This window comes from Sprattus sprattus, assembly GCF_963457725.1.
Source record: "Sprattus sprattus genome assembly, chromosome: 2".
Taxonomy (NCBI): Eukaryota; Metazoa; Chordata; class Actinopteri; order Clupeiformes; family Clupeidae; genus Sprattus; species Sprattus sprattus.
Window position 1 is genome coordinate 38,517,556 of NC_137921.1, and position 25,654 is coordinate 38,543,209.

Here is a 25,654-nt window from a genome sequence, read left to right on the forward strand (position 1 = left end):
AGTATTTGTTTTATTTTCACTGCACTCTTGTAATGTTGTTTTAATTTACTGCAGTGTAAATTGTCAATTTACTTTTTTCTTTATATTATTGTTACTTGTAAATCAAGAGCATACTTAAATAATGTGCAAATAACAATTAGTGACCACAGTATTCTTGTATTAGAATATGAGTCTTTCTATGTATCACATTTAGTCTCCTAAATTACAAACCAGTACCTCTTTTCACACCATTGTAATATTACAGCTACATTTTCACATGATGTTCAACAGGGTGCAGTACAGTGTCGTCTTCCAATAAATGTATTTCTATTGCCACTGTGCTCTCTGCGACGCCATCTGTTGGTGGTGATCCTCACTTGCTTTTCAAAAACGACAACGACTTCCCTCAGCCACCGTCATCTTTACGCGATGACGCCAGATTGCCGTGGATTGGCAGTCTGCCATCTTTGATTGTGCGACAGGCCTCGGCGAGAGCGGGCCTCTTAACTGGAGCAGACTTGTCTCACACGAGACAACGGGAACAGAAAAAACACTGACAAACTGGACGAATCCATGCGAACTGCTCATTATCGTCCAAATTCAGAACGACACGCTAAGATAAAGAAGAGACTCCCGAGCGGGCATAATAAGTAGCGTGGCTCTTGCAACTGAAGAGAAGCTTGTAGGTTGCTATCACTTTAGCTGGCTAGTTAGCTAGCTAGCCAGTGTAATAGCAAGCTTTTGTAATTCACCGGGTGCACACACACGGAAAGCAAAGCTGGTCAAGCACAGCCTTCTGCGCAGGGGAAACGAAAATCAAAAGACAGTGAAAGGACCGGCGGAGACAGGTATGTCCAGAAACGATGTTCAGATATTTTGGTCTCAAAAGATTACACCTGACGATGAAGTGCTGGGCACTAACGTTACTTAACCAAAGCCAACTCGCTAGCAAGTTAGCTAACCATGCTAGCTCGCTAACACTGCCAATAATTTGGCCGTCGGGAATATGTGGTGATGGTAAAATGTTTTCAGTGGGAACTAGCGAGGTAACGTTAACGTGAAACGAAAGTGATTGAATTCTTGTGGTCAGCAGGCCATCAGTCATATATGAGGTTGTACTAGTGTAGATAGGTATTTTACATAGGGTATCTCTACCATGGGAAGTTGACTACTAGTCTATTCAGAAGGAGCAGGCTAGGTATCCAATGGAAGAAACTTGATTTGGCCAACATTAGCCAGCTAGCTATTAAAATGGGGTTCGGAGGCCACCTCAGTACACCGGGCCGCTGCGACCCACCCTCCTTTTACCTCTGCTTACTGAAACTGGTGCAAGAATAACGTTACGTCGTCCTACACCAATCGCACAGATGACTCCAAAGAGCCGAGTTGGTTAAATCTTAGTTCACACCACTTAAGCCTTATATTGTTAGACACCCGGAAGCGATGGGTCCAAACGGGGGCGCACTGACACGTTTAGCTGTTGAGTTTGTTAGCTGGCTAATAACCATAGTTAGCTCGTCAGTCTGCACGTCGTTAGCGAGTTGCCTAACGTTAGTCAAATGTTGAACACAAGTAACGTTAGGTTATGGTTTAACACCAGTTGACACATGTACACGGTTCCTACCTCGCTACTTTATGTTCTGTTATTTGTCTCACCAGGTAAATTACCAATATTATTGCAATACCTAACAAAGATGTTGACGTAACAAGTGGTAACCTTTCTTTTTTGAGTGTCATATCGTTAGTGGGCTTCTATTTACCAGACAATCAACTCTGAAATGACTGAACCGGGTCAGGTCATTAAAGAGATGGGCAAGTCTTTTAGTAGGCGCTACTCTGGCAAATAGCTGGCTAAGATAAGAAAATGTGTTTCCCCTTGTTCTATTGGTGATGGTACTGGCGTTAAGCATCAGTGGTCCCTGACCAGCTTCATCTGTCGGTCACATACCTAACTTTCGGACCATCTGATAACTGTGAAATTGTGAGGTTAAGTTAATTTGTCTAGTTTCTCACGTACTGTATTTGTAGGCAAATATAATGTGAACGTTGCAGGATGCGTCAGCAAGCGTTAGTTGATGTTCTAAGAATATCGGTAAAAGGCAGAAAACCTTAGTTTCTATCTGTTCCTCCTGGTGATTGACTTGCAAACGACTCCTTGCTATGACACTTCTCTTACCTCCCATGATCAAGTAGGCCACTATATCCTGGTTAAGACACTGATGGGAAAATCAGTGTTAATGGTATATTAGTAATCAGCAGATTCACATCTGATTCTCAAGACAAACCAAGCAATTAGCTAAGATGTTTCAAAATCTGGATGGATCATTTCAGAAGATGATACTATTACTCTCTGTCATCTGGTCAAAGTTTTAAAGATGAATTGTGAATGTTATACCCCTCTTTCCCCCAATCCAGTTAATGAAATTGATTTTTTCAAGAATCTCAAGGGAATGGTAGTTCAATAGGGGCAGTTCCCAGGGTGGTCTGCTTGAGATTTGAGGGTATGGTCCCCTTCTCTCATTGGCTGTTATCACAAGGGCAGCAGATGGTTGCTGGGAGCTGTGACTGCTGCTATGATGCCTGGAGTGTTTCATCTCTGAAATCACAAAAGGCATCTTGATAAGCACACATTTTATATCGGACCTAGTAAGGCTGTGCTAACAAGACAGTTAGGCTTGATTTGGTGAAGGTAGACATTTCTCTGCTGAACATCAAACTGCTTGGCCAGCTGTGTGGTTTAAAATGGAACCATGACTCTAAAGTCATGTTGTGTCTTGGAGGACCGAAGCATCTCTTAGAAGCCCTCCAATGTAAGAATCTCAGTCAAGCCTGTCCAAAGCCAAACCATAGCTAACTTTAACTCCTTTCAGAAAGCCCCAGGAAAGTTGCTTTTTATTTCATTCTCTGTCTGGAGCACTGATGATTTGCTGATGACTCTTGCGTGGAATGGAAATGAGTAATCATACATCATGGACTCTACTTACTCCCACAGTCTGTATGGTGGGTGAACAGAAGAGAGCTCAAGTGGTCACATGACTGTGTAGGTACTGGTGTTGTAGGACATCACCACGTTTTAGAATGCCAATCTGCAGGCTTTCACTCATCGTTAAAATGCACGTGTCCTTGTGTGACTTTTGGCCCCATAGAGAACCTTGCCATTTCCTCTTGGTGTGTGTGTGTGTGTAATGAGCAGACCTCATTTCCTCAACCACAAGTTTCTTATCAATTCCCCTTTTCCCCCACAATACAGGGCTGCATGGCACAGTTTTATATTATAACTTAATAAGTTATCCAGTTTCACAATAACATTCTTTTCCATTTATACGTATAGAGCCTTTGGTCAATGTTAATAAAAGTAACTCAGTATAGTATGCTATGGTCTCGTTATGATTGGTGTGTGGAGATGTGTAGACCATGTGAGGTGATTAAATGGTTCAGTAAGCGTGGGATGTCCTTGTGTTTTTTTTATTGTTGGGGACAAGTGGGATAGAATTGGATTCTCAGACTGGCCCTTTGGGGTGTCAGTGAGTGGAAGTGTGAAAGTGATGTTGTTGGAGTCACCGGCTGTCCTGTCAGCCATGCAGTGTTGTGGTTGCTCTGCCCCTCTCTCTGTGCTTGACACTGCCTCATCAATTATAAATTGCCCCCATGTGGCTCACCGGAGAGTTCACCCCCAAACGTTGTCAATCCACCACACTCGCAGACTGTCGGCATAGCAACGCGACATGCTCCATTGATTTGAGACATTGTAATTTAAAGTGGTAGGAGGCTTCTCTGTGTGCTTATCTGGGAAACCACACAATTATAGATAAACATGTTTACACACACACAGCTGGTAGACCAAGGGGGTCCCTATTTATTATATCTTACTTCACCACATGCTGATAAAGCTTTTAAGGTATTTTAGAATTTAACTGATTAGAACTGATGCGGGTCTGTCTCTTGGGAACGAGATGGTGGCTCATTGTAATCGGGCTGGTTAATTTGGTGTGCTCATGGATGCATCAGTATTGCACACTGTTTGCATACGCAGTCATGGAAAGCAAAGAAAACTAGATGCATTTTAGTGTCTCCTTCCTTTTTTTTGTCTTGTGGAAATTATATTCCCTTTCATTTGAATTCCTAGTCCCTTTTTGTTAACTCTTCCTCCCTTTCTTCTCGCCTAGGGGGCTGGTTCTGAGCGGTGAGCCAGACGACCAGACTCAATGAGTTTCCAGCGAAATGTCCGAGAAGTCAGGGCAGAGCACCAAGGCAAAGGATGGCGGCAAGACCAAGTATGCAACCCTTAGCCTCTTCAACACATACAAAGGCAAATCTCTGGAGACCCAGAAAACTGCAGGTGAGAATTACAACACGTGTACTTTCCTCTTCAGAAATGTTGAAAATGTGTAAGAATAACTACTGCAATTCAGCCATTGTCATGTCATTTTGTGTCAAGTTGGAGAATGTCCTCACTAAAGAGTAAATAAAGCACTTTTTCAGTCGAAGAACCGCACATACCTTACCAGTCGAACATAACTCATCAGATGGGAATGCAAGTGACTACCTCTTTTCTCCCCCTTTCCATTCATGAATGAACAGCTTTTCTGTCTTGCCATTGCCAGCTTGACTAAGCAGTCTTTTTTCCACTGAGTCAGTTCTTTGCGTTTCTGTAGCCCCTGGAGGCCAATTATTTTATTGATGTGTGAGAGGCTGATGAACAAAAACAAAGAGATGGATTTAAACAGGATAATATATGCTGATAATTCACTGTGCCTTTCACGTATTTGTGAATTGCCGTTTTAAAAGTGTCGGATCCCTCAGTTCAACTCCTTCCATGTCCCAGCCTGCCCTCTAAGTTTTTTTTCTAAGTCTTCTATCTCTTACTGATATGCAGTGGCTGCCAGACATGGACTCCAGAGTTTGGGCAAAGTTGCGGTCAGTCGGCGCATGCCCCCTCCGGCTAACCTGCCCAGCCTAAAGGCGGAGAACAAAGGCAACGACCCCAACGTCAACATCGTACCCAAGGACGGCAGCGGCTGGGCCTCGCGCCAGGACCAACCCGGAGACGAACGGTGAGACAGCCATTCGCAGCCCTTACCCAACACACCTTACATCTCCTCTCCCAGGCTGTTAGGCCCCACAGACCCTGTGTGCCCTGTATTAATCTGCAACTCAAGACAGCCTTTCAGATTTGCTAATGCGTGTGGTCTTGTGGCATTAATTAAAGAAAATCTGTAGTCCGGATTTGAAGGTTACTCTGATCATTCATTTTCGCTTTTCCTCCCTTGCTCTCTCCCCCCCCCCCCCATCCCCATCCCTCTGTGTATAACAGACAACAAGAAACCCCTCCACCACCACCACCACCTCCTCCTCCTCCCAAACCGGTGCCCCCCCAGGCCCCGGAGCTCACTCTGGGGGGAAGCCGTTCGTGGGTCAACAACAAGCAGCCTGCCCCAGTGGACGGCACCCCGCGCGTAAGCAGCCAGTTCCAGCAGGAGTTCCCCACCCTCCAGGCAGCCGGGGAGGCCGAGAAGACCGGCGACCAGAATGAGGAACCCTACGGGCCAGGCCCCAGCCTCAGACCACAGAGTACGAGACATTCCGAAACACGCACTGCATTTTCAGGCCGTGTGTGTGTGTGTGTGTGTGTGTGTGTGTGTGTGTGTGTGTGTGTGTGTGTGTGTGTGTGTGTGTGTGTGTGTAATTAATTAATTAATTGCATCATACCAAGTTTGTTTCATCTGTGATAATTAGTCTGTTTTAGTAGTCCATGTGTTCATGTGTCAAGAGAATAAGTCTACAGTTGATTCCGATCATCTTTGAATCGTGACTTTTCCCCGCTCTGTTGATGCAGATGTTGGCAGCTGGCGAGAGGGTGGGGGCAAAAATCTGAACACGGCTCCCAGCTCCTCAGAGATGGACAGCAAGCCTCCTGAGGAGGGCGTGGTGGGCCGCACCACCCCATCCCCCACTGTCGACTCCGACGAAGCGAACAAACCTGCCTCGGGAGAGGGCAGAAACAAGTGGGATAGGATGCCCGCCCCAGCCCCCCAGCACAAGCTCAATGGGGGGCAGCAGCCTCCGGGTGGCGTTCCCCCACAGTTTCATGCCCAGTTCCGGGGCATGATGCCCCCTTATGTAAGTGCCACTATTCATGCAAATGTACAAAGACATTAAATGTTTTGTGAATTATGTGCATCAAGGCTGAATGATTGCTTTATTGTGGTTGAAAATAAGCTCTGTCTCGTTGTTTTTTTTTTGCAGATGTTCCATGCCTACCCTCAAATGCCTTTTGCACCTGTGCAAGCAAACTTCAGATTCCCTGTGCAACAGGATGGATCAAAGTGGGTATTCTGTGCATTGCTCTTTTCTTTAACTTTCTGTTCCACGACATAGTATGTAAAAGTTACATTCAGCTGTAGAATGGTTCAACATATGTAAATTGAATCGCTGATTTTGCCTCATTATATAAATCTATAAATATGTGCATTGTTAACACAGTCACAGCAACCCTAACCTGCATTTCGAGTGTCAAAACCACATGCTTGTCTTCGATCATTGACCCTTCTAAAGGAAATCGAGATAAGGTCGCTGTAAACCAGACTGATCTGGTAGAGGCCACTTGTTATGATTCTCTTGCTCATTTTATCCAGCCTCCAGCCTCCACTATGTTCACTGTATATGTATATGCCTACTTTACCTCTCTCTTGTTGTCTTTTATTGACCTAATCCCAGGGGTCCTAGGCCAGGCCCAAGGCCACAGGCATGGCAGCAGGATCCTGACCGGCCCTCCATCATCAGTGCCACGGACCTGAAGGAGTTGGACAACCTGGACACGGACACGGACGAGGGCTGGGCAGGTGAGCGGAGCTGTACCAGCTGCTGCAGTGCCAGCAGGGAGAAACTAGACAGTTTTACAGACATCACAGATCTCATCCAACACACCCAGGGGAAATGGGACGAAAGACGATTTTTTTTGTGTGTGTGTTCCTCTTTAATGAGTTGGCACTCCAGGGGTGTCCAAATACATTTGGAAAAAAGTAGACAACATGCCGTAAAAAATGGAAAGCAGCCTTTAAATGCACGATAAGAGGCCAGCGTTCTAGTCAGTTATGAGCGCGGTGGGATAAAATGTTGTGTCTGACTGTGTCCTGTTTTGTCTGGTATCCAGGAGCCCAGATGGAGGTGGATTACACAGAAAAACTAAATTTCAGCGATGACGAGGAACACCAGGCTGCCAAGGAGAAAGGAGAGAACTGGTGAGTTGTGGTGACTGTTTAATTACCCCACACTGTATGTGTTTCAGAGTCTTGTTTATGTTAATATAATGACTAAGGTTTTCAAGGTGGTTGAGTTGTGAATAATCAGACAGTTCTCACAGTATTTTTGGTCTTTTGTACTTGGTCACATTTGCGAAGGGAATGGATGGGTAAGGTGGAACGCATGCGACCACGGACTGCGGACGGCCAGGAGCCCTGGAACGAGGGAGCCGAGGACAGGGGCAGCAGCAGAGGCTCATGGGTAGACGGTGGCAATGGCAGAGCTCCCTCACCCGGCAGCATGAACCAGTATAACAAGACCGCTCCTCGGGACTACCAGGTAATGAGGGAAGATGAGCATCAGCCTTTTAGTGGAAATGCCAAATTCAGAGACTGGATATTTCTCGCCATATGAAGACAATTTTGTTGTTAGTTATTGTTGCCGTGGTTGCCCAATATGCTTCATTGGTTGTTTAAGAGAGCTATGTCATTAACATGGTTCATTAAAATAGGGATGTTGAAGTACAGGTAAGTGGATGTAAATTCACCTGCAGCCGTTTTCCTCTGTTTCTCAGGGTCAGCCAGTTGGCCGGGCGGTGAGTGCCAGCGGGCCCAGAGCAGTGAAGCCCCCAACTGGCGAGGAGGACTCGGAGGCATGGCGGCAGAAGCGCAAGAAGCAGTCGGACCTGACTGAGGCGGTGGAGCGTGCGCGGCGACGGCGCGAGGAGGAGGAGCGGCGCATGGATGAGCAGCGGCTGGCCGCCTGTGCAGAGAAGCTCAAGCGGCTGAACGAGAAGCTCCGACCCGCACCCAGCGCCAGTCCTGTTGTCGCCCCCTCAGAGCCCCAACACGCCGTATCCACCACAGCCCCTGACCTCAGCGACGCTCACGAGGACGTGTCAGGCCCCCAGACCGACACCCCCTCCCCTCAGCCCCCTCCTCCTCAGCAGCAGCAGCAGCAGCAGCAGGTGCAACCCGCCCCCTCTCCTGCGCTTGAGATGCCTGAACCCTGCCCCCAGGAAGAGGATGCGGTGCCAGCAGTTCACTTCGCCCCGCAGCAGCCCACCCCACCGGCCCACAGGTCCTCAGTGGAGCCGCAGGCGGAGAGCAGTGCCGGCGACGAGCCCCAGCTGCAGCCCGACAGACAGCCCATGAGGGATTATTTCTGTGCAGACGAGTGCAGAGGTAAAGACAGCGGATGCTTGGGTTGTTTTCATGTTTGCCTGAGTCACTCAGGGTTTTTCCTGGGTCGAAATGGGTCTTCGGTGCTGTGCGCGCACAGACTGTGTTAACCGTCACAGCTTATTAGTAGATATTTATGGACTTTTTTTTTCACCGTTTCAGAAATAATGGAGGCTATGGTAAAGTGCTGATGTGTGTAAACCAAGGAGGACTCAATTGCGGGAAAATATTATTTATTTTATTTTATTTTAAAGTCAGGTACAGAGGTCACAACCAGCCTGTGAACATTCCACCCTCCGCCTTGGTGCCCTGGTAAAATGATTTAACAAGTTCATGGTAATTTTAGCCTACATATATCTTTAATAGGCCTACTCGAATTTAATTTATTAACGAAGTTCAGAGTCAAAGCTATAGTGAAAAGGCAGGATGTAGCCTAAAAGTGTGTTGGCTACAAACACTCATTAAAAACCGATGGTAATTATCTGGGAACTAGTCTCTAACTGCAGTCAAGTTGTCATTGCTTGTGTCAAACCATTGTGAATTTGTCGTCACATTAAAACAGGAGACGACTTACTCCTTGTAGAAGACTGATGCTCGGAGCTCAAGTGAACGAAGCTTTTAGAAGATCAATTGCGCGCAATTCCAGGATGCTTTATTTTCATTGGTTGCTGGATTAAATCTTACCCAGATACAACAGATACAAAAGAGACTGTTTTTCTGATTGGCTATTGTGAAGCCCATTTCTTTTTTTTGATAGGCTGATAAGTGGCACCTCACGGCAGAACTACAGTGGATTCGGGGAGACATGCTTGATTCCTCCATGGTGAGGGCAGCGTGGCCAGGTCATGTTTGCGCGCTGCGGCACATTAAATAGCTTAGAGGTTTTTTTCAGCGTGAGAAATACGATGTGTGGCGGGAGTGCGTGATTAAAGACCAAAATTAGTGACTGTCACGCTCAATGCGTGACACTTGAGAGCCCTGAATTATATTCGGGATGCACAAATCTCCTCAGAACGAGCTGAGCTTTCATTGATAAACGAATGCGGTTTTCTGCCTCTCCCGAGGTCCCGGAGTCTACTGTTACTCGTTCAAACGGATAGACAAATCCATTAGGTCCTCAACATAACAGATATTTTATTAAATTGAAAGCCATGAATACCGAAAATGGAATGTTATCCTTAAAATCACCGCCGACCGACAGTCAGGATGCATACGCAGATTGAGTGATTGGCAGCTGGCCGCTCTGTCCATTCGCGCAACTCACAGTTGCGTGTTGATCAGCCAAGAAAAAGACACACTTATCAACTCGTTTACTGATCAAAGCAGAACGATAATTCGGCTGTAGGACTCTTGAAATATAATATTGAGAACCTATTCTCTGACAGGCATTGCATGCGTGACGCATAGATGATTTATTTATTCATTTTTTTTTTTCATTGCACACTTTTTTTGCCTTTAGGCGGACGGGATTTTTCATAGGCGCTAGGCAAAACGGCTTCGGCGCGCACCCACATTTTCTCTATGCAGGAAAAACCCTGGTCACTGTGTGAAAATGTGTCGCTGGTAAGAAATCTCACAGCTGAGACCCAGTGCCGAGCACTCTTCTGGAATGCACTGGAACCCACTGCTTCTTCGGTTGGAATAATGGCATTATAGATTGAGATGGATTATTTTGATTTGATTACTTATTAATGGGACATATGTAGATGTTACATTTTGTGTGTGTGTTTGCTTGTGTGTGTGTTCAGTTGAGGAGCCGCAGCTGCCCCTGTCCCAGCTCGACCCCTCCAGCAGCGAGGACTCCTCTTTGCAGCCTCCAGAGGCAGAAGGTGAGGGTGGTGCGGCCATCCGACCCTCTCCCAACTCTGGTTACTCCAAACAGTTCCAGAAGTCCCTGCCTCCTCGCTTCCTCAGACAGCAGGTACTGCCAGTGACTAATTTGTTTTTAATATACCTAGTTCATTTTGTTATTTATTTTTACCCTGATCATTACATCTCATTTACAAGGTCCAAAACATTAAAAGTTGATTTCATTCAGAATTCAATGAATCATTCAATGCATCATAAAAGCACAGTAACACGGCACAGAACACAGGCAAGTCTCTAATGCTTACCCCTGCTTCAGGAGCAGCTTAAACAACAGCAGTGGCAGCAACAGCAGCAGCAGCAGCAGAGTGGTGGTGGTGGCTCAGTCTCTCCGTCTGGAGCTGGGGTGCCCCCCCCTCAGCACCGCTCCCTGTACCAGCCACTGGGCCAACTCCCCCAGCATATGCCCTCCATGGGCTTCGACCCCCGCTGGCTCATGATGCAGTCCTACGTGGACCCCCGCATGATGTCAGGACGGCCACCCATGGACATGCCTCCCATGCACCCAGGTAACGGGGACTACTGAATTTTGCTGAATACGATGTTCTGGGTTTATATTTAATCCATTTTAGCAGTTTTGAAATGTATAGTAAGTTAACTGCTGCTTGGTTTTATCTGAAGATCAGTGAATGTGTTTTGAAGAGTGAGTTGTTTAGGCACAATAGACTCCTTTTGATTTAAGATTTTCGTTATTGTGAAGTTGAAGTGATGAAATTAACAAAGCGCTCCACTATGGAATGTGAAATGAATACTAAGAGAGGAATGCATTGGCTGATGTCTGTTTGTCTTGTCCCTATCAGCAGGTAGAATTCCCCCGAAGCAGCTGGTACGCAGAGACCCTGCTGATGGCAGCCCATCGGGCTCAGAATCTTTCGATCACCTGACACGCCCCATCCGAGAGCATAGCCTACCCAACGAGCCACGCATGGTGTGGGGCTCTGACTCGTACCCCCAAACAGAGCCCCTGCCCTCAGCCACCTCACCCAAAGTCCGGGAGGACAGCAGGGAGTCCAGGTGAGAGAGGACTGAAAGAGGACCCACATTCCTTATGGCTCAACTCTATTGTTCATGTTGGCTGTAGTGACACTGTTTTTTTTTTGTGTGGAAGAGATGGCATTCCTAATATCAAGAATAAGTGTTTGGTTTGGTTTCTTAATTAAAGTCCCCTCTCCCCGTGACAGGCTGGATGCTGGTCTTGAACTGGACAGGGGCCTTTCCTCCGTTTACTCCCAGGAGCACAGCCCCCTGGAGCCTCGAAGCAAGAGTGACTTCTTCAGGGACTCGTCTGAGCCGCTGACTGCAGCGTTCAGCCACGGCCCCGAGGAGGTGCCAGGCCTGCTGCAGGCCGATCGAGAGCCCGTGGTCCCTTCCTTCGAGCCAGAGGAAGCCAGCCTTCCCTGTGGGGAGGACGTGGAGGCCCTGGGCAAGGCAGTGCTCAAGAGGAGCATCTCCCAGGGCTCAAGCCACTCGCTCAAACTGGACGAACCACGCTTCGAGGGCGTAACCCTGGCGTCAAAGACGTTGGACCTGTCTGATGGCAGCGAGCGGCCAGACGAGAAAGCCAGGAGAGAGCCGTTCGGACCAGGCCCAGCTGCCAGTAACCGCTCCACGCCTCCTGCCGTTCAGACAGATGGACTACACAAAGCGGACAAGCTCCCACTGCAGGCGCCTTGCAAGCAGAAGGTGGAGTCACGTTGGCCCCCCTCGCGGAGCTCTGGTTCCAGCAGGAGAGAGGGTGGCGCTGGAGGAGAGCGGCCCATTCGGCGCTCGGGCCCCATCAAGAAGCCCGTCCTGCGGGACATGAAGGAGGAGCGCGAGCAAAGGAAAGAGCGGGAGGAGAGGCGTGAGCGAGGAGACCGGGGTTCCAAGAAAGACAGCGGCAGTGGCTCCAAGCCCCCCACCTCCGCAGCTGCGGCCGTGTTGGAAGGACAGAAGTCCTCCACGGAGGGTAGGAGGGAGACGTCAGCTGAGCCCGAGGAAGGGGCAGCTGGTGGAGCCACCAAAGCCAGAGACCCTCAGCCTTCGGCGGGCGCCTCAGCAGTGAACATCCCAGATGACAAATCCGACAAGCCAGCAGGCAGCGACAAGCGCCCTGAACCCAAACTCCCATCCCGGAAAGAGTCCAATATACCACCCCGTGCCTACCGGCGCGAGGAACGGGAGAGAGAAAGAGAGAGGGAGCGGGACCGGGAACGAGACCGGGAACGGGAGAAAGACATGGACCGGGAGAAGGAATGGCCGACCGATGCAAGTTTGCGAGGACGTGGGCGAGGGGAGTACTACTCTCGTGGACGAAGCTACAGGGGCACCTATGGTGGCAGGGGGCGGGGCAGCCGAGGGCGAAGCAAGGGAGAATACCCCCCGTACCGGGAGCCGCGTTCACGCTCTGACCTACCCCTCAGCGCAGCCGCAGCTGCCAGCCTCCGCTGTCGTGAGGAGAGCGAGACACGCAGCGAGAGCTCGGACTTCGAGGTGCTGCCCAAGCGTCGACGCCGGCGGGGCTCGGACACAGACTCTGAGAGCGAAGGCCACGAGTCGGCCAGTGACACAGGTGCGTCCGACCGCGAACCCAGCGCCAAACCCAGCCAGCCGATCCGCCGGGAGCTACCTGGAGATTCACGCTCTGGAGCCAAAGGTGGCGGCCCATTTGGTCCCGCTCACCTTCCGGACAAAGGTGGGAGCAGGGAGGATGAGGGTAGGCCTAGGCCAGGCTTCCTGCCCAAGGGCGAGCCCACACGTCGAGGTCGAGGAGGGCTGTTCAGCAGGAGAGGGGGTGGGAGGGATCGAGGAGCCCCGAGGTCAGCCCCACTCAGGCGGCCTGGAGTCAGGGAATCGTCCCAGTGGCCCTCCAGGCCAATGGAGACCTTCCGTCCTGAGGAAGCTGAGACCTTGCGCATGGACAACCCACAGTCTGATCGACGCCTACCCAAATACGAGGGGAAGAAGTTTGCCGAGGGACCTCAGAACAGTAGGGAGAGACCAAGGAGGCCACGGCCAGCACGCCCCCCGCGGCAGGACAAGCCTCCCCGCTTCCGCCGACTGAAGGAACGCGAGGCGGCAGTAATGGCTGGAGAGGCTGCACCGGTGGCCCCCATGCCAGTGGCTGTGTCCCCGACTCTCTCCAAAGCCCCTGGCACCCCTGTCACCCTACCAGAGGGGAACGCTGCTCTCCCACCCACCCTGCCCCCGACCTGCGCAACAAGCTCTGCCACCCCAGCTACTTCTACCGCCACTGCCACACCCCCTGAGTTAACCACCGCGGAGGCCGTGCTCCCCTCTGAGGTCACCGCCACCACCGTGGCTGCTGCTGGCAGTAAGTCCCCCGACCTGTCCAATCAGAACTCGTCAGACCAGGCCAACGAGGAGTGGGAGACGGCCTCAGAGAGCAGCGACTTCAACGAGCGACGGGAGCGCGAGGAGAGGAAGGGGGCGCTGGAGGCTGCATCCGCCGCTGTCACACCTGCTGCCAGCACCGTGACTGCGGCTACTTCCGCCCCAGTTGCCCAGGGCACTGCGCCCCAGAGCAGGAGCCCCACAGAGGGAGGCGTCACCCCCAAGCGTGAGGCAGCAGCCAACACCAAGAGGAGCTTTTCCAGCCAGAGGCCCGTGGACAGGCAGAACCGCAGAGGCAACAGCGGGGCCAAAGCGGGACGAGGCTATGCAGGGGGCAAGAGTGAGAGAAGAGGAGGCCCTGGTGCTAAACCAGGACGGAAAGGGTGAGCAGAGATGGACAGATATTCCTTAGGTGACACATCCATAATCATTGGCCACACCTCTTGTGAATTGGCTTTAACTGAGGGAGGGGTATGCACAGATAATTGAATATCTGGATAACCATTTGCAGCATTACTATTCGAATAGTAGAATCCCTATTTGGTTATTCTGACCATTCACATAGTTATGGGAAGTTAAATAATATTGAAGCAATATTGCAATCATATTGGAAAATATTGGAGCAAATCCTCGCATCAAATAATTGTATTGTTTGTTTGTGGAGATGGTATGCACACTGACCTGGAATGCAAAAATCAAAACACTTTTAAGCAATAATGTTATTTCCAAAGCATGTATACTATACCAGCTAATCAACATATTTAGAAAAAGAGGATGTTGAACTGCTCGCTACAACAGCTAGCCCAAATGTTTTAGTGGCCAAGCTAATCTTATAGTGCTTTGTTTTGAAATGAAATAATCAATCTTACTCGCAACTAGTTACAACAAATGCTTTTTGCTGTTAGGTTATAGGTTAGGTTATAGACTGCTCTAAATTGGATATCAGACACAAACCCTAGTTTGGTTCATGTGTTTTGTTCACTCTTTTATTTATAAGCCCTTAAAGAGCTGCCAGTGAAGGCAAAGGGGTGGTTAAACAAATAGTCAGCCTATATATTCTGGGTAACTTTGCTGGAGGTTGGGAATCTCAATTGACTTACAAAAAATGTCTGAAAGGTTGTGGGGACCTGATAGTTATCGTTGTATTTTTAATACAAGTCAATTTTTAGAATGGGCAGTATATGCAGAGGAGGAAGGATATTCGGCACTATTATGGCTACGGATCAATCAGCCATTTTTTCTGCCAGTGGGATAAAGTTGTATTTTCTGTGACGTAACCTCCAATCACCATAAGCGTCCCTGGACACTGTTAGTTGAATATTAAAAAAAGGTTAATATGCACACACCTAAACTGAACAATGGCAAGGTGTGTGAGGCAGCAGTACTTGAAATGAGGTGTGGGCAAGTTAGTCCCAGCATCTGTGCTGTTGTATTTGACTTTGTATTTCTGCCCGTCATCTGAACTTCTCTCAGGAGCTTCTTCGCTAATTACTTGCATGTGATATTTTTTTTTTCTCTCTCTCTGGATCTCTATAATTAGACCCAGCAACAGAGTATTTTTAGCCATTTCCCACCCATTCATCGTGGCCTTTCATAAGAAAAGCTTGACAGCGTTCATCTAATATCCATTCTGCCACTTGTCTTTCCTCAGTCGATTAACACTCTAGGCTGGTGCCTGGTCAGGACACTGTCCCTCTGACGAGTCAAATGTCTTTTCAGAATCAGGTATGCGTGTGTTTGTTTATCTGTTGACTCTCTCTCTCTTCCATCCTGCAGTCCTTCAGGCCAAAATTCCGAGGGTGCCCAGGCCGGTGCGGGCCAGAGGGCCGGACGGGAGAATGCCTCTCGCCGCAAAGAGGAGGCCAAACATGCCGCCAAGAAACCCAAGGAGAAGGCTGACGCTCTGTCCCAGTTTGACCTCAACAACTATGCCAGTGAGTGGCCCCAAACCAGTGTCACCATTCCCAGAGTCACCATTCCAAGCATTTGAAAAGACTAGAATTCAAATAGGAACTCATGGAAATAACAGCAAATCGCTATTTCGCTTCAGTACATCTCTTGAGGGTCCAGAAAGAAATGTGCATGATTGAATATATGTGTTGAGTAATAATGGTATGTATCGGCATTATATGTATTGTGACGGTGCAGAGAAAAACGTCTGTCTGCTGCTGTGTGCGTTCTGTAGGTGTAGTGATAATTGACGACCATCCAGAAGTAACAACACTAGAGGACCCCCAGTCCAGCGCCATTGATGACGGTTTCACGGAGGTGGTCTCTCGCAAGCAGCAGAAACGCCTGCAGGACGAGGAACGGCGGAAAAAGGAGGAACAGACCCCGCAGGTACATTTGACCCTGACTGTGTGGTGTTGCCACTGATTATTAGTGAAGGAAGATGAGTGTACTTGCAGTCAGTTGTAGACATTTGAGGCCTTAACATGCAACTCAAACATTTATTATTTTTGGCTCCACAGAACTGGAGTAAAAAGGGTTCGGGAGAGAAAGGCCGTGGAGGCGGAGGCTCCAAGCTTCCCCCTCGCTTCGCTAAGAAGCAACAGGTATCCCAGCAGCCTCAACAGCAGCAGCAACATCAACAACAACAACAGCAGCAGCATCAACAGCAGCAGCATCTACAACATCAACAACAGCAGCAGCAGCAGCATCAACAACAGCAGCAGCAGCAGCATCAACAACAGCAGCATCAACAGCAACAACAACAGCAGCAGCAGCAGCAGCAGCAGCAGCAGGCTCCTCAGCAGAGCCAGCCAGCCCCTTCCACCCCCCAGCTGCCACAACAGCAGCCCCAGGCTCCCCAACCCCCACAGCCCCAGCCAGCCATCGCTGTGTCCCAGCACGGCCTCCAGCCCCCCGCCCAGCCTGCCAGCTCCCCTCAGCCTCACGAGGGCACCGTACCCATGCCCCCCGCCACCGTGGAGTTCCCCCCGGCCAATGCGCAAACGCACAGTGCCCTTGGTACTGAGCTGTGGGAGAATAAGGTGCCGGGATCAACCGTCCTCTCAGACGTTAAGAAACGTGAGTATCTGTGAATACCGTGTGTGTGTGTGTGTCCTTGGTTGACTTGACAGATGATTATGAAAAATAATGAGATGAGAGACTATTGTTTGTGAATAAGCATCACCAGTGCAAAACCTCTCTCATGGAGACCTCTTGCATTTGCAGTTGGACCTATCAGTCCTCCCCAGCCCCCCTCTGTCAGTGCCTGGAACAAACCACTCACCTCCTTCGCTGGGACGGTCACTGCTGAGGTGAGAGACAGTCTGTCTGTGTGTGTCATTGTCTTAAATAACCCACAACTTCTATAATGACCAGCGTGTTTGTGTGAATAAAGCTATATCTGTATTGGAGTGTCCATGTCTGTCCTGTTCTATAATTCATAGTGTCTGCGGTCTCTCCATCAGGGGGTGAAGACCAGCATAGACACTGGAGTGGAGCTGGGTATGGACAGCATCCAGTTTGGCGCCCCGTCCTCAGCGGGCAGCCCAGACAGTGACGGCGTGCCCGCCCTCCTGGAGAAGGTCTCCGAGAACATACTACCTGAACCCAAAGAGCAGAGACAGAAACAGCCCCGTGCTGGACCAATCAAGCCTCAGAAGGTGCCTTGGCCAAATTCAGTACATTTTACAGCAGTTGCACCACTGAACCATAAACACTACCATCAAATGTATTTGTTTGCGTTTTTTTTTTTTTTTTGGGGGGGGTGTCTGACTTGTTCTCTCTGCCCTCTGTCTTGTCCTTCTCTCAGCTTCCAGAGATCGCCCCCCCGGAGCCAAAGGAGTACAAGCCCGGCCCCATCGGGAAGGAACGCTCGCTGAAGAACCGCAAGGCCAAAGATGGCCGGCAGTCGGACGGGGAGGGCTTGGACAAGGGCATCCCCGGGGGGAGCAGGGACCGTGACTCCAGCTCCCCCAACATGGATGCCAATGTGCCCGAGCTCGGGGGAGAAATCGAGGGCATGATCACCGTCCCCGCTGCGGAATATTCCAGCAGCTCCAAGGTGAGCCTCTAGTGTGCCAGTAGTTACAGCAGGGCTAATCTGTTGTTAAGGCCAGCTGGGTCTTGTTTTGCTGCTCTGCAAGGAGTACATTTCTGGCTTTCCCAATACTAAATGCCCAATAATGAGTTGCCCAGACCTCCATTTGGTCATTAGCGATTACCCTGATAACCCTTTGGCTGTGAAAGATCTGATTACCATGTGTAACTAACTGCACTTGTGCTCTTTATTTGTCCACAGCAGGAATCTGTGACTGACTACACCACCCCCTCTTCTTCATTGGCTGATAATGTCCCTACTGCAGGAAGCAAAATGGAAGAGAGCATTGTGGCCAATGTGAGTTGCATTGACATACACATTAAGACACAGGCACGTTCACATAATGAGAGCTAGATGGAGATCATTAAGAGATCATTGCTCTAGGACTGTAGCCTGCGAGTCTGTATTTAAACTGATCTGTCTTGTCTAGGTGGCCCTGCCTCACTCGCTGCCTCTGTCTCATTAATCTGTATTAAAACTGATCTGTCTCTCTCTTTGTCCAGGTGGCCCTGCCTCACTCGCTGCCTCTGCCTCGCAGGGAAGCTCTCCAGCAGAGCCCCAGCCTCACTACTGTGTCTCCCGCTACTGTAGACCTGACACTTAAGGTAAGCACACACACACACACACACACACACACACACACACACACACACACACACACACTCCCCTACAGGCACACACACACACACACACCCCTACAGGCACACACACACACACACACACACACACCCCCCTACAGGCACACACACACACACCCCTACAGGCGCGCACACACACACACACCCCTACAGGCACACACACACACACACCCCTACAGGCGCACACACACACACCCCTACCGAGACACACACCCCTACCGAGACACACACCCCTACCAAGACACACACCCCTACCTGCACTTTTTTGTTAGTGCACCCTTTCAAGTATCCTGGATATGCCTCCTTTGTCTCCTATATGACTCCCCTGTCCTGTGTCTTCAGATGGAGTCGGCACGTAAGGCGTGGGAGAACTCGCCCAGCCTGGTGGAGAAGAACTCGCCTGTGACCTCCTCAGCTTCCCCCATTACCAGTGGAGGAGGAGCAGGCAGTGCCTCCTTCAGCTCCTTCTCCAGTGCCTCCATGCCTCAGATTCCCGTGGCCTCAGTCACGCCCAGTACCTCCCTTTCAGGTTCTCCTCCACCTCCTTAAAACCTCCCTCCTACAGAACTATTGCTATGTGTTCACATAGTGTTTCTATATGTAGTGTATGAGGTGCTGATGGTATTTTGTCCTCCTTCCCTCCTCCTCAGGAACAGGCACGTACACCACCTCCTCACTGAGTACTAAGACCACCTCCGCCTCAGACCCTCCCAACATCTGCAAGGTGAAGCCTCAGCAGCTGCAGATGAGCAGCAGCAACTTCTCCCAGCTGGGCTGCATCCCCTCCCTGTTGCCACAGCAACAGCAGCAGCAGACGCCACAGGTGTTCGTCTCCCAGTCTGCAGCAGGTAAAGCCTCTCTGCGATGCACCCAATCTAAGTCTCGTGTGTGTCTCTCTTTCTCCCTCTCTCTTTCTCTGTGTTCCTTTCTTTCTTTTTCATTACCTCTTTCTATTTCTGTCTTTTTGTTTCTTTCTGTCCTTCTTCCTCTTTGTTTTATTTGCCTTTTTTGCTTTATTGGTCCATTTTATTTTTTCTTTGTCATTCTTTCATGCTTTTTCTCCCCTCTGCATCTCTCCCTCTGTCTGAGCCCCCCCCCCCAGCTTTGTACTATTAGTTATTAGGGATAATTTCTCAGAAGGTCATACCTGCCATCCAGATAAAAGCCTGTGCCAGGATGAGTGCTCCCCAGTGCAGCTCCTAATGAGGCCCGTGCTATGGTGCTGATACCTACTTGTCTGCTTTGATGGGAATGTAGGCAACAGAACAGCAGGGTAGCAGAGCTTGAGTTCAGGCCCAGAGACGCAGTACAGTCAATAAGCTGAAAGTGACTCAGTGCCATCATAAATCCTGAATCTGAATTGATGAGCCACTACAATTAACTTGTTTTGATGCTCTTGTAAATGAAAGTTTACCCTAATAACACAACCCAGAGATCCGCCGTAGTGAAGCGTCCTTGAAGTGGTCTGTACGGCCTGTAGTGGCCTGATATTGGTGCAGCATGTATTTCAGCAGGACTGATTCCGCTGTTGTGGAGATGTTAGCCTTCTGTTCTTGTAACAGACGGACGTATGTGTGTTTGTTTTTTCCACCCCTTTGTGCCGTAGGTTCTGCAGCCCAGATCCCTGCCTTCTACATGGACACCAGCCACCTCTTCAGCACGCCCCACCCCCGCCTGGCGCCTCCCTCTCTGGGCCAGCAGCAGGGCTTCCAGCCGGGCCTGTCTCAGGTGCACCAGCATGCTCACCAGGATCCATATCGCACTGCCCAGACGCAACTGCTCTGTCTGTCTGCTGCGCCACCTATACCCAAATACTCCACCAGCCCACAGACAGGAGTCAGTTGTCTTAATCTTTGCATAGTTGTGTTTGTCATGTTCTTTTTGTTCAGTCCTTCTATGTGATCCCCTGCATTTGAGCCAGTGGCACTTCATATGTATAGCTTAACTTACTATTGTCACATGAAGGCTTTTGTTTGTACAATATTTTTCTGTGGTTGGTTAGTTCTGTCAACTATCTGGTGTACAACTACCTAATGCCATGGCTTTTTCTTCCCTAGCCAACCGCTGTGCAGCAGATGCCAATCCCCATGTACGCGCCCCTACAGGGCCAGCCCCAGCATCAGCACCAGCACCAGCACCAACACCAACACCAACACCAACATCAACATCAGCACCAACACCAACACCAACACCACCAGGCTCAACACCACCAGGCTCAGCTGGGCCTGAGCACCGGCCCGCCCGTCTCCCAGCCCCAGGACCTCTTCAGCTCGTCCTTGCAGCCCTACAGGTACAGGTACAGCTGCATCCCCAAGCACTTCAGTACCTCGCACACAGGCATTTAGACATCTGAAAGTGGTCAGCTATCTTTGCAGCTCCTGCATATATTTTTTTCTCTTCCCTTGCATATTAGTAATAATAGTACAGTTAGTAAAGTAACAGTTTAGTAATTTGGTGGGCACAGATATTACCTGATATTGTTGTAAACCTAAAGACTGTCATATTTGTATTTTTCTCCCGTTATGCCAGGTCTCAGCAGGCCTTCATGCAGAACAGCCTGTCTCAGCCTTCTCCCATGATGCTCTCTGGCACAGCGCTTCACAGCTACCCTGGGGTGCAGCCCCCTGATCTGGGCAAGCCTCAGTCCAGCCTGGCCTTCCAGCAGACCTCCAGCACCCAGCATATCCCCATCCTGTTTGAACCTCAGCTCAACCAGCCCTCGGGCATGGGAGGCTCCCAGCTTATGGACACACACATGCTACAGGTGAGAGTGCATTATGTCTCAAACTGAACACAATCCTTGCCTCTGTGAAACCTGTCACTACATTTTCTGCCTTGTTTGTAAAGAGATGGTACTGCCAATGTCTTTAAGAACTGCATGTACTCTAGCTTGTAATGGCTGTGTTTGTATGCTGCATTTCATTGTGTTTGTATTATATTTCATCTTAGAAATGGAATGAACCTGCTCCTAACAAAACAGATTGGTTGTCTCTTAAGTCTATTTATATTGTGGTGTTTATGGTGTATTTTTGTCTCAGGCCCGTCAGGGGATGAGTCAGCACTCAAATCTTTATTCGGGACAAGTGCAGCAGCACACGCAGAGCAGCTACTACAGCTCCTCACAGAGCCCCAGCTCTGGACTACAGCAGGTGTGTATATACACACACACACACACACACACACACACACATATAGAGAGACACACACACACACACACATAGACTCACACACACACACACACATAGACTCACACACACACACACACACATAGACTCGCACCCACACCCCCACACCCACACCCACACGCACACCCAATGGTTTTTGAAAGTCCCTCCTTTCTAATTTATTTTTATTATTGCTGTCTCCAGATGACAGTGCCTATGCCAGGCTCTCAGCTGTCTCTGTCCAACTTTGGCTCTGGAGGTGGGCAGCCTCTGCTGGCCCTGCCCCAGTCTCTGCCCCCGACCCCTCCGCAAGCGCAGCCTCCCAGCATGAGCCGCCAGCCCCCCTCCAACCAGACCTACCGCAGCCTCATCGGCCAGAACACTCACAGCATGATGCAGCAAACAAGCAAGGTAAGCACTCCCCGTCGTGTCCTGTGGGAAGACGTGTCACAAACACATACACATACACGGGCAAAATACACACTCCGAGTTGTCCTCAGGCAAGGCCTCACTGCTGTACTCTTGTGTGTGCGCGTAGATGTGTGAGATGGACCTGAAGCTGTTTGGCAGTGGAATGGATGTCAAGCCTGGGACACCTCCTATGAGTGCACGGAGCACTACCCCCACCTCCAACCCTTACAGGTATGTGGACACACACACACACACACACCACTTGTATATATACATAAATCTTATCATGTCTAGCAGTCACCATGTAGTGTACAGGTCGTCTTTAGACACGCATGGTATCCCCGCATGGTATCCCTGCATATTCAAGCTGCGCTATAAAGACTTGCACAAAGCTAGCAGACGTGAGACCGTGTTGGTTTGCTTACGGGCCGATTCATTAAAATGAAATGTACCTTTAGTGTGCTTCACAGGGCAAGTTCTACCAGCCCCAGCAGCCAGTCCAGTAAGATGAACAGCATGCTGTACCAGAAGCAGTTCCAGTCGGGCTCCGCAGGAATGCGCATTTCCCAGCCCTACCCCGGCCAGTTCAACCCACAGGTGAGCCACTGTACCCTCACACTCCTGTGGCTGATGAGCTGACACACACACACACACACACCTGTGCCTTGCCAGGAATACTTTAACCATACGCCTCAATGAACAAATATGTTTCTATTAGATGCTCTTTGCAATTAAGAAAATTCGTACAGGTTTCATGCACTTGCAGGAACAAATGAAGAAACAAATAGTTAACACGAGTTGTCTACATTCTCATGCCTTTTGTCTATGGGTTATATGCTACATTGTGGTCATTAAGTGGTTAATTTCTCTTCCTCTCTGCTATCTCACAGATTCTGTCTCAGCCCAATATTGTGTCTCCGCTTGTGCGCCCGCCCCACTCTAACTCCTTTCCTGGAGGGGTGCAGCGAAACCCCATGGGCCCCCCCATGTCTCCCTCCATGAACGCTGGCCTGATGCCCCACCCCAGGCCCCAGTACCCACCACGAGGGCCCCCTGGACCCCCTCTTGGCCCACGGGGCTCACACGCTGCCCTGACGCAGGACCTCAAGGTGAGAGGAGCAGCGAGCGTCTTGGCAAACTGACCAACTGACCATAAAATGACCATATTCCGTCTGTGATAGCTCATGAATCTGTTTTGTGTCGAGATGAAGTGGGATTTAAAGCTGATTTCTCATGAAACACTTGCGTTCTCTCTCCCAGGCTAAGCAACGGGCCGAGGTGCTGCAGTCCACCCACAAGTTCTTCTCCGAGCAACAGCAGCAGCTGAAGGCTTCAGCCAACAAGCCCCCCCGCATGGAAGCTGGCATCAAGCCCGTGGACAGCGTGGCCCCCAACCACCAGGGCAGCCCTCCCGAGCGCTCCGAAGCGGACAAGCCCCCCCTAATGAGCTCCGCCAAGCCCATAAGGACCGGCCCAATAAAGCCCCAGTCCATGAAGCCGGAGGAGGGCAAGTAGGAGCCCCAACGCAACGCCTGACCTGTCTCTGTCTCCCACCTGCCACCACAGATGGATGGATGAATGGATGGACAGACAGACAGACAGACAGATTAGATGGAATATGTGGATCTAGAGGAGAAATTCTACACGCAAACACACCCCAGTACTCTCCTCACCTCACCCCCTTCGGGGAGAAGGGGACGAGGGTGGGGAGTGGTTTGTGTTTTTTGTTTTTTTCTTAAAAAGAGTGTGATTTCTTTCTCTGAGGGGTACTGTGTGAACACACACCACCCTTCGCTAGCCCTCCCACAACCCCTCCCCTCTCCACCTCCCTCTCCTATCTCTTCTCCTCACCTCTTCTCTTCTCTCTATCCCCTTACGCTCCTACAGTGGAGATCTGCCTCCTCTCTCTGCAGGTCCTGGTGCCTCTCGTGTAGGAGGTGCTGGAGGCGTAACGACTAACACCACACACACTCACACACCCCTGTGTTGTGCGTGTGTGGTGTGTGTGTGGAGTGAAAGTTTAAAGCAGAGATGAAATAGAAGTCAATTTGCTGCTGTTCATGATTTTCATATCAAATGATTCCCCCTCCCGCCTTTCACATTCACTTTCTTTTTCCTTCACCCTTGAATAGAATCTCGTATGTTTGGGCGGGGGGAGGCTGCTCTTTTTTTTTTTTAAGAATTTCCTTGTAGTAGTTCAGCAGCCGGTCTTATTTAAAATAGACGTCACTGTAGTTTTATGTCGATTCTTTCTGTCATTTTTCTCTTTTTCTTTTTGGCCCTCCTGGCTCTTCCTGGGACTGGAGGTAAGCTGTGTAGTTGAACACGCGATGAAGACAGTGAGGGGGAAGTGGTGCCACACATGCATGTGTGTGTGACCATGCAAACACCTCCACCCAGGCACTCACACATACACCCCTACGTCCTGATTGCGCAACAGTTTCATCACACACACACACATACTTCCAGGAGTTCAAAACCAGGAGCTAATTTTAAAGAAAAAAGCGGTTTCTTTTTTTTCACTTCCTGTTAAGGAAAATGTGAAGTTGCAGCCATTAAAGTGATTTGGTTTAGTGGATTGATGATTTGCAGTCTCCGCTGTAAACCCTTTCTGCTGCCTTCTACTCCTTATTGGTTTTGCCTGAAAAAAAAGAGGGGTGTGTGTGTTAGTGTGTGTATGTGAGAGAGGGATCTCTCACCTTTAGCCAAAGGTTTAGGCAACGCTGGGTCACCCCCCACATACCCTTTAGAACACTTAATGAACTTGAGATGACCGATCAACTCAATAAACAGGAGGTGAAATGATCCTGTGATTTTTGTTGGTTTCTTTTTTGTTGTTTTTGTTTTGTTTTTTGTAAACGGTTACTAAGGAGTCTGGGGCCTGACACCTGATGGCTCACGGGCCAGTGGTGATGAGTCAAAAGTAATTTGTCACATACACACACATATACACCCACACACATGCTGCTCTCACACCACCAATCCTAGTGTTCCCTCACCTTACATGTGGCCCACCCCAAAACCACGCTACACCCAACCATGCTGCATTCCATGCTGTAAGGCGGGATCTTGGCCCTCCAGACAGACGAGTGAGGGTCAGGGTTAGTCTTAGGGCGAGCAGTGGAAGGTTTGATTGACCTTTTTGTTTTTTTTGTCGTTTAAATTTTTTTGGGTAGATAAAACATCAGCTCATGGGGAAAGGCAACAAGAGAGAAAATAGTGAGGACATGACATTAAAAAGAAAAAGGAAAAAAAAGATAGAACCCGCAAGATTGAAGGGTGGAAAGTGTGTTTTGAGCAAAAAAAGGACTTCTTTTCTGTTGTGATGAGACTTTTGGTCTGACCTCTCCAGGCCACTCTCCACTCGCCCCTCCACCTCACTAGTCCTGCGTTGCCGTAGGCAACAGAGAGCATGTGGTAAAGCGGCGCTACGTGCTCCCCTTGCAGTGATTTGGCCCGGCCTCCCACACCTACAGTGGGATCCAGAAAACTGAAATGGAGGAAGAGGGGTGGATGGAGGGGTATTGATTGGTTTGATTTTCTTTTTTTTCTTTTCTTTTGTTTTGTTTTGTTTTACGTGTACAGGGGTTAAATCGCTGTATTAAAATATGTAAGTCTTATTTACATTCTCTTGTTTTGGTTACAGAAACTAATAAAATAATATGCTGTTAAAAGAACACCCCGTCTGTGTTACTAAGATACTAATCCATGCTCATCCTCTCACAGTTGATGCACAGAAAGTCCTAAGTTGTCTTTCTCGTGCTTCATTGACGGATATGGAATTTAGCCTCC

At 49.5% G+C, this 25,654-nt stretch overlaps 1 protein-coding gene across 7 annotated transcripts; it reads left to right on the forward strand.

Annotated features, from left to right (window-relative positions):
* The first annotated feature begins 479 nt into the window (after window positions 1-479).
* prrc2c (proline-rich coiled-coil 2C) lies at window positions 480-25,463 on the forward strand. 7 transcript variants are annotated; one of them, XM_080833625.1, is made up of 33 exons: window positions 480-827; window positions 4,146-4,318; window positions 4,856-5,033; window positions 5,294-5,550; window positions 5,816-6,099; window positions 6,226-6,305; window positions 6,685-6,821; window positions 7,133-7,220; window positions 7,380-7,560; window positions 7,796-8,405; window positions 10,151-10,323; window positions 10,528-10,777; window positions 11,069-11,282; window positions 11,450-13,984; window positions 15,378-15,535; window positions 15,787-15,941; window positions 16,073-16,631; window positions 16,779-16,864; window positions 16,997-17,212; window positions 17,362-17,613; window positions 17,851-17,946; window positions 18,153-18,254; window positions 18,630-18,816; window positions 18,938-19,135; window positions 19,894-20,123; window positions 20,360-20,583; window positions 20,817-21,051; window positions 21,326-21,436; window positions 21,656-21,862; window positions 21,990-22,093; window positions 22,321-22,459; window positions 22,753-22,971; window positions 23,123-25,463. In XM_080833625.1, exons 2-33 carry the CDS (start codon window positions 4,201-4,203, stop codon window positions 23,375-23,377), a joined length of 8,838 nt encoding a protein of 2,945 aa, XP_080689751.1. In that variant the 5' UTR covers window positions 480-827; window positions 4,146-4,200; the 3' UTR covers window positions 23,378-25,463. The 7 variants fall into 7 exon arrangements, with proteins under 7 accessions (XP_080689751.1, XP_080689753.1, XP_080689756.1 ...); XM_080833627.1 differs by having other exon boundaries at window positions 20,360-20,577; XM_080833630.1 differs by having other exon boundaries at window positions 19,894-20,015.
* The last annotated feature ends 191 nt before the right edge of the window (window positions 25,464-25,654 follow it).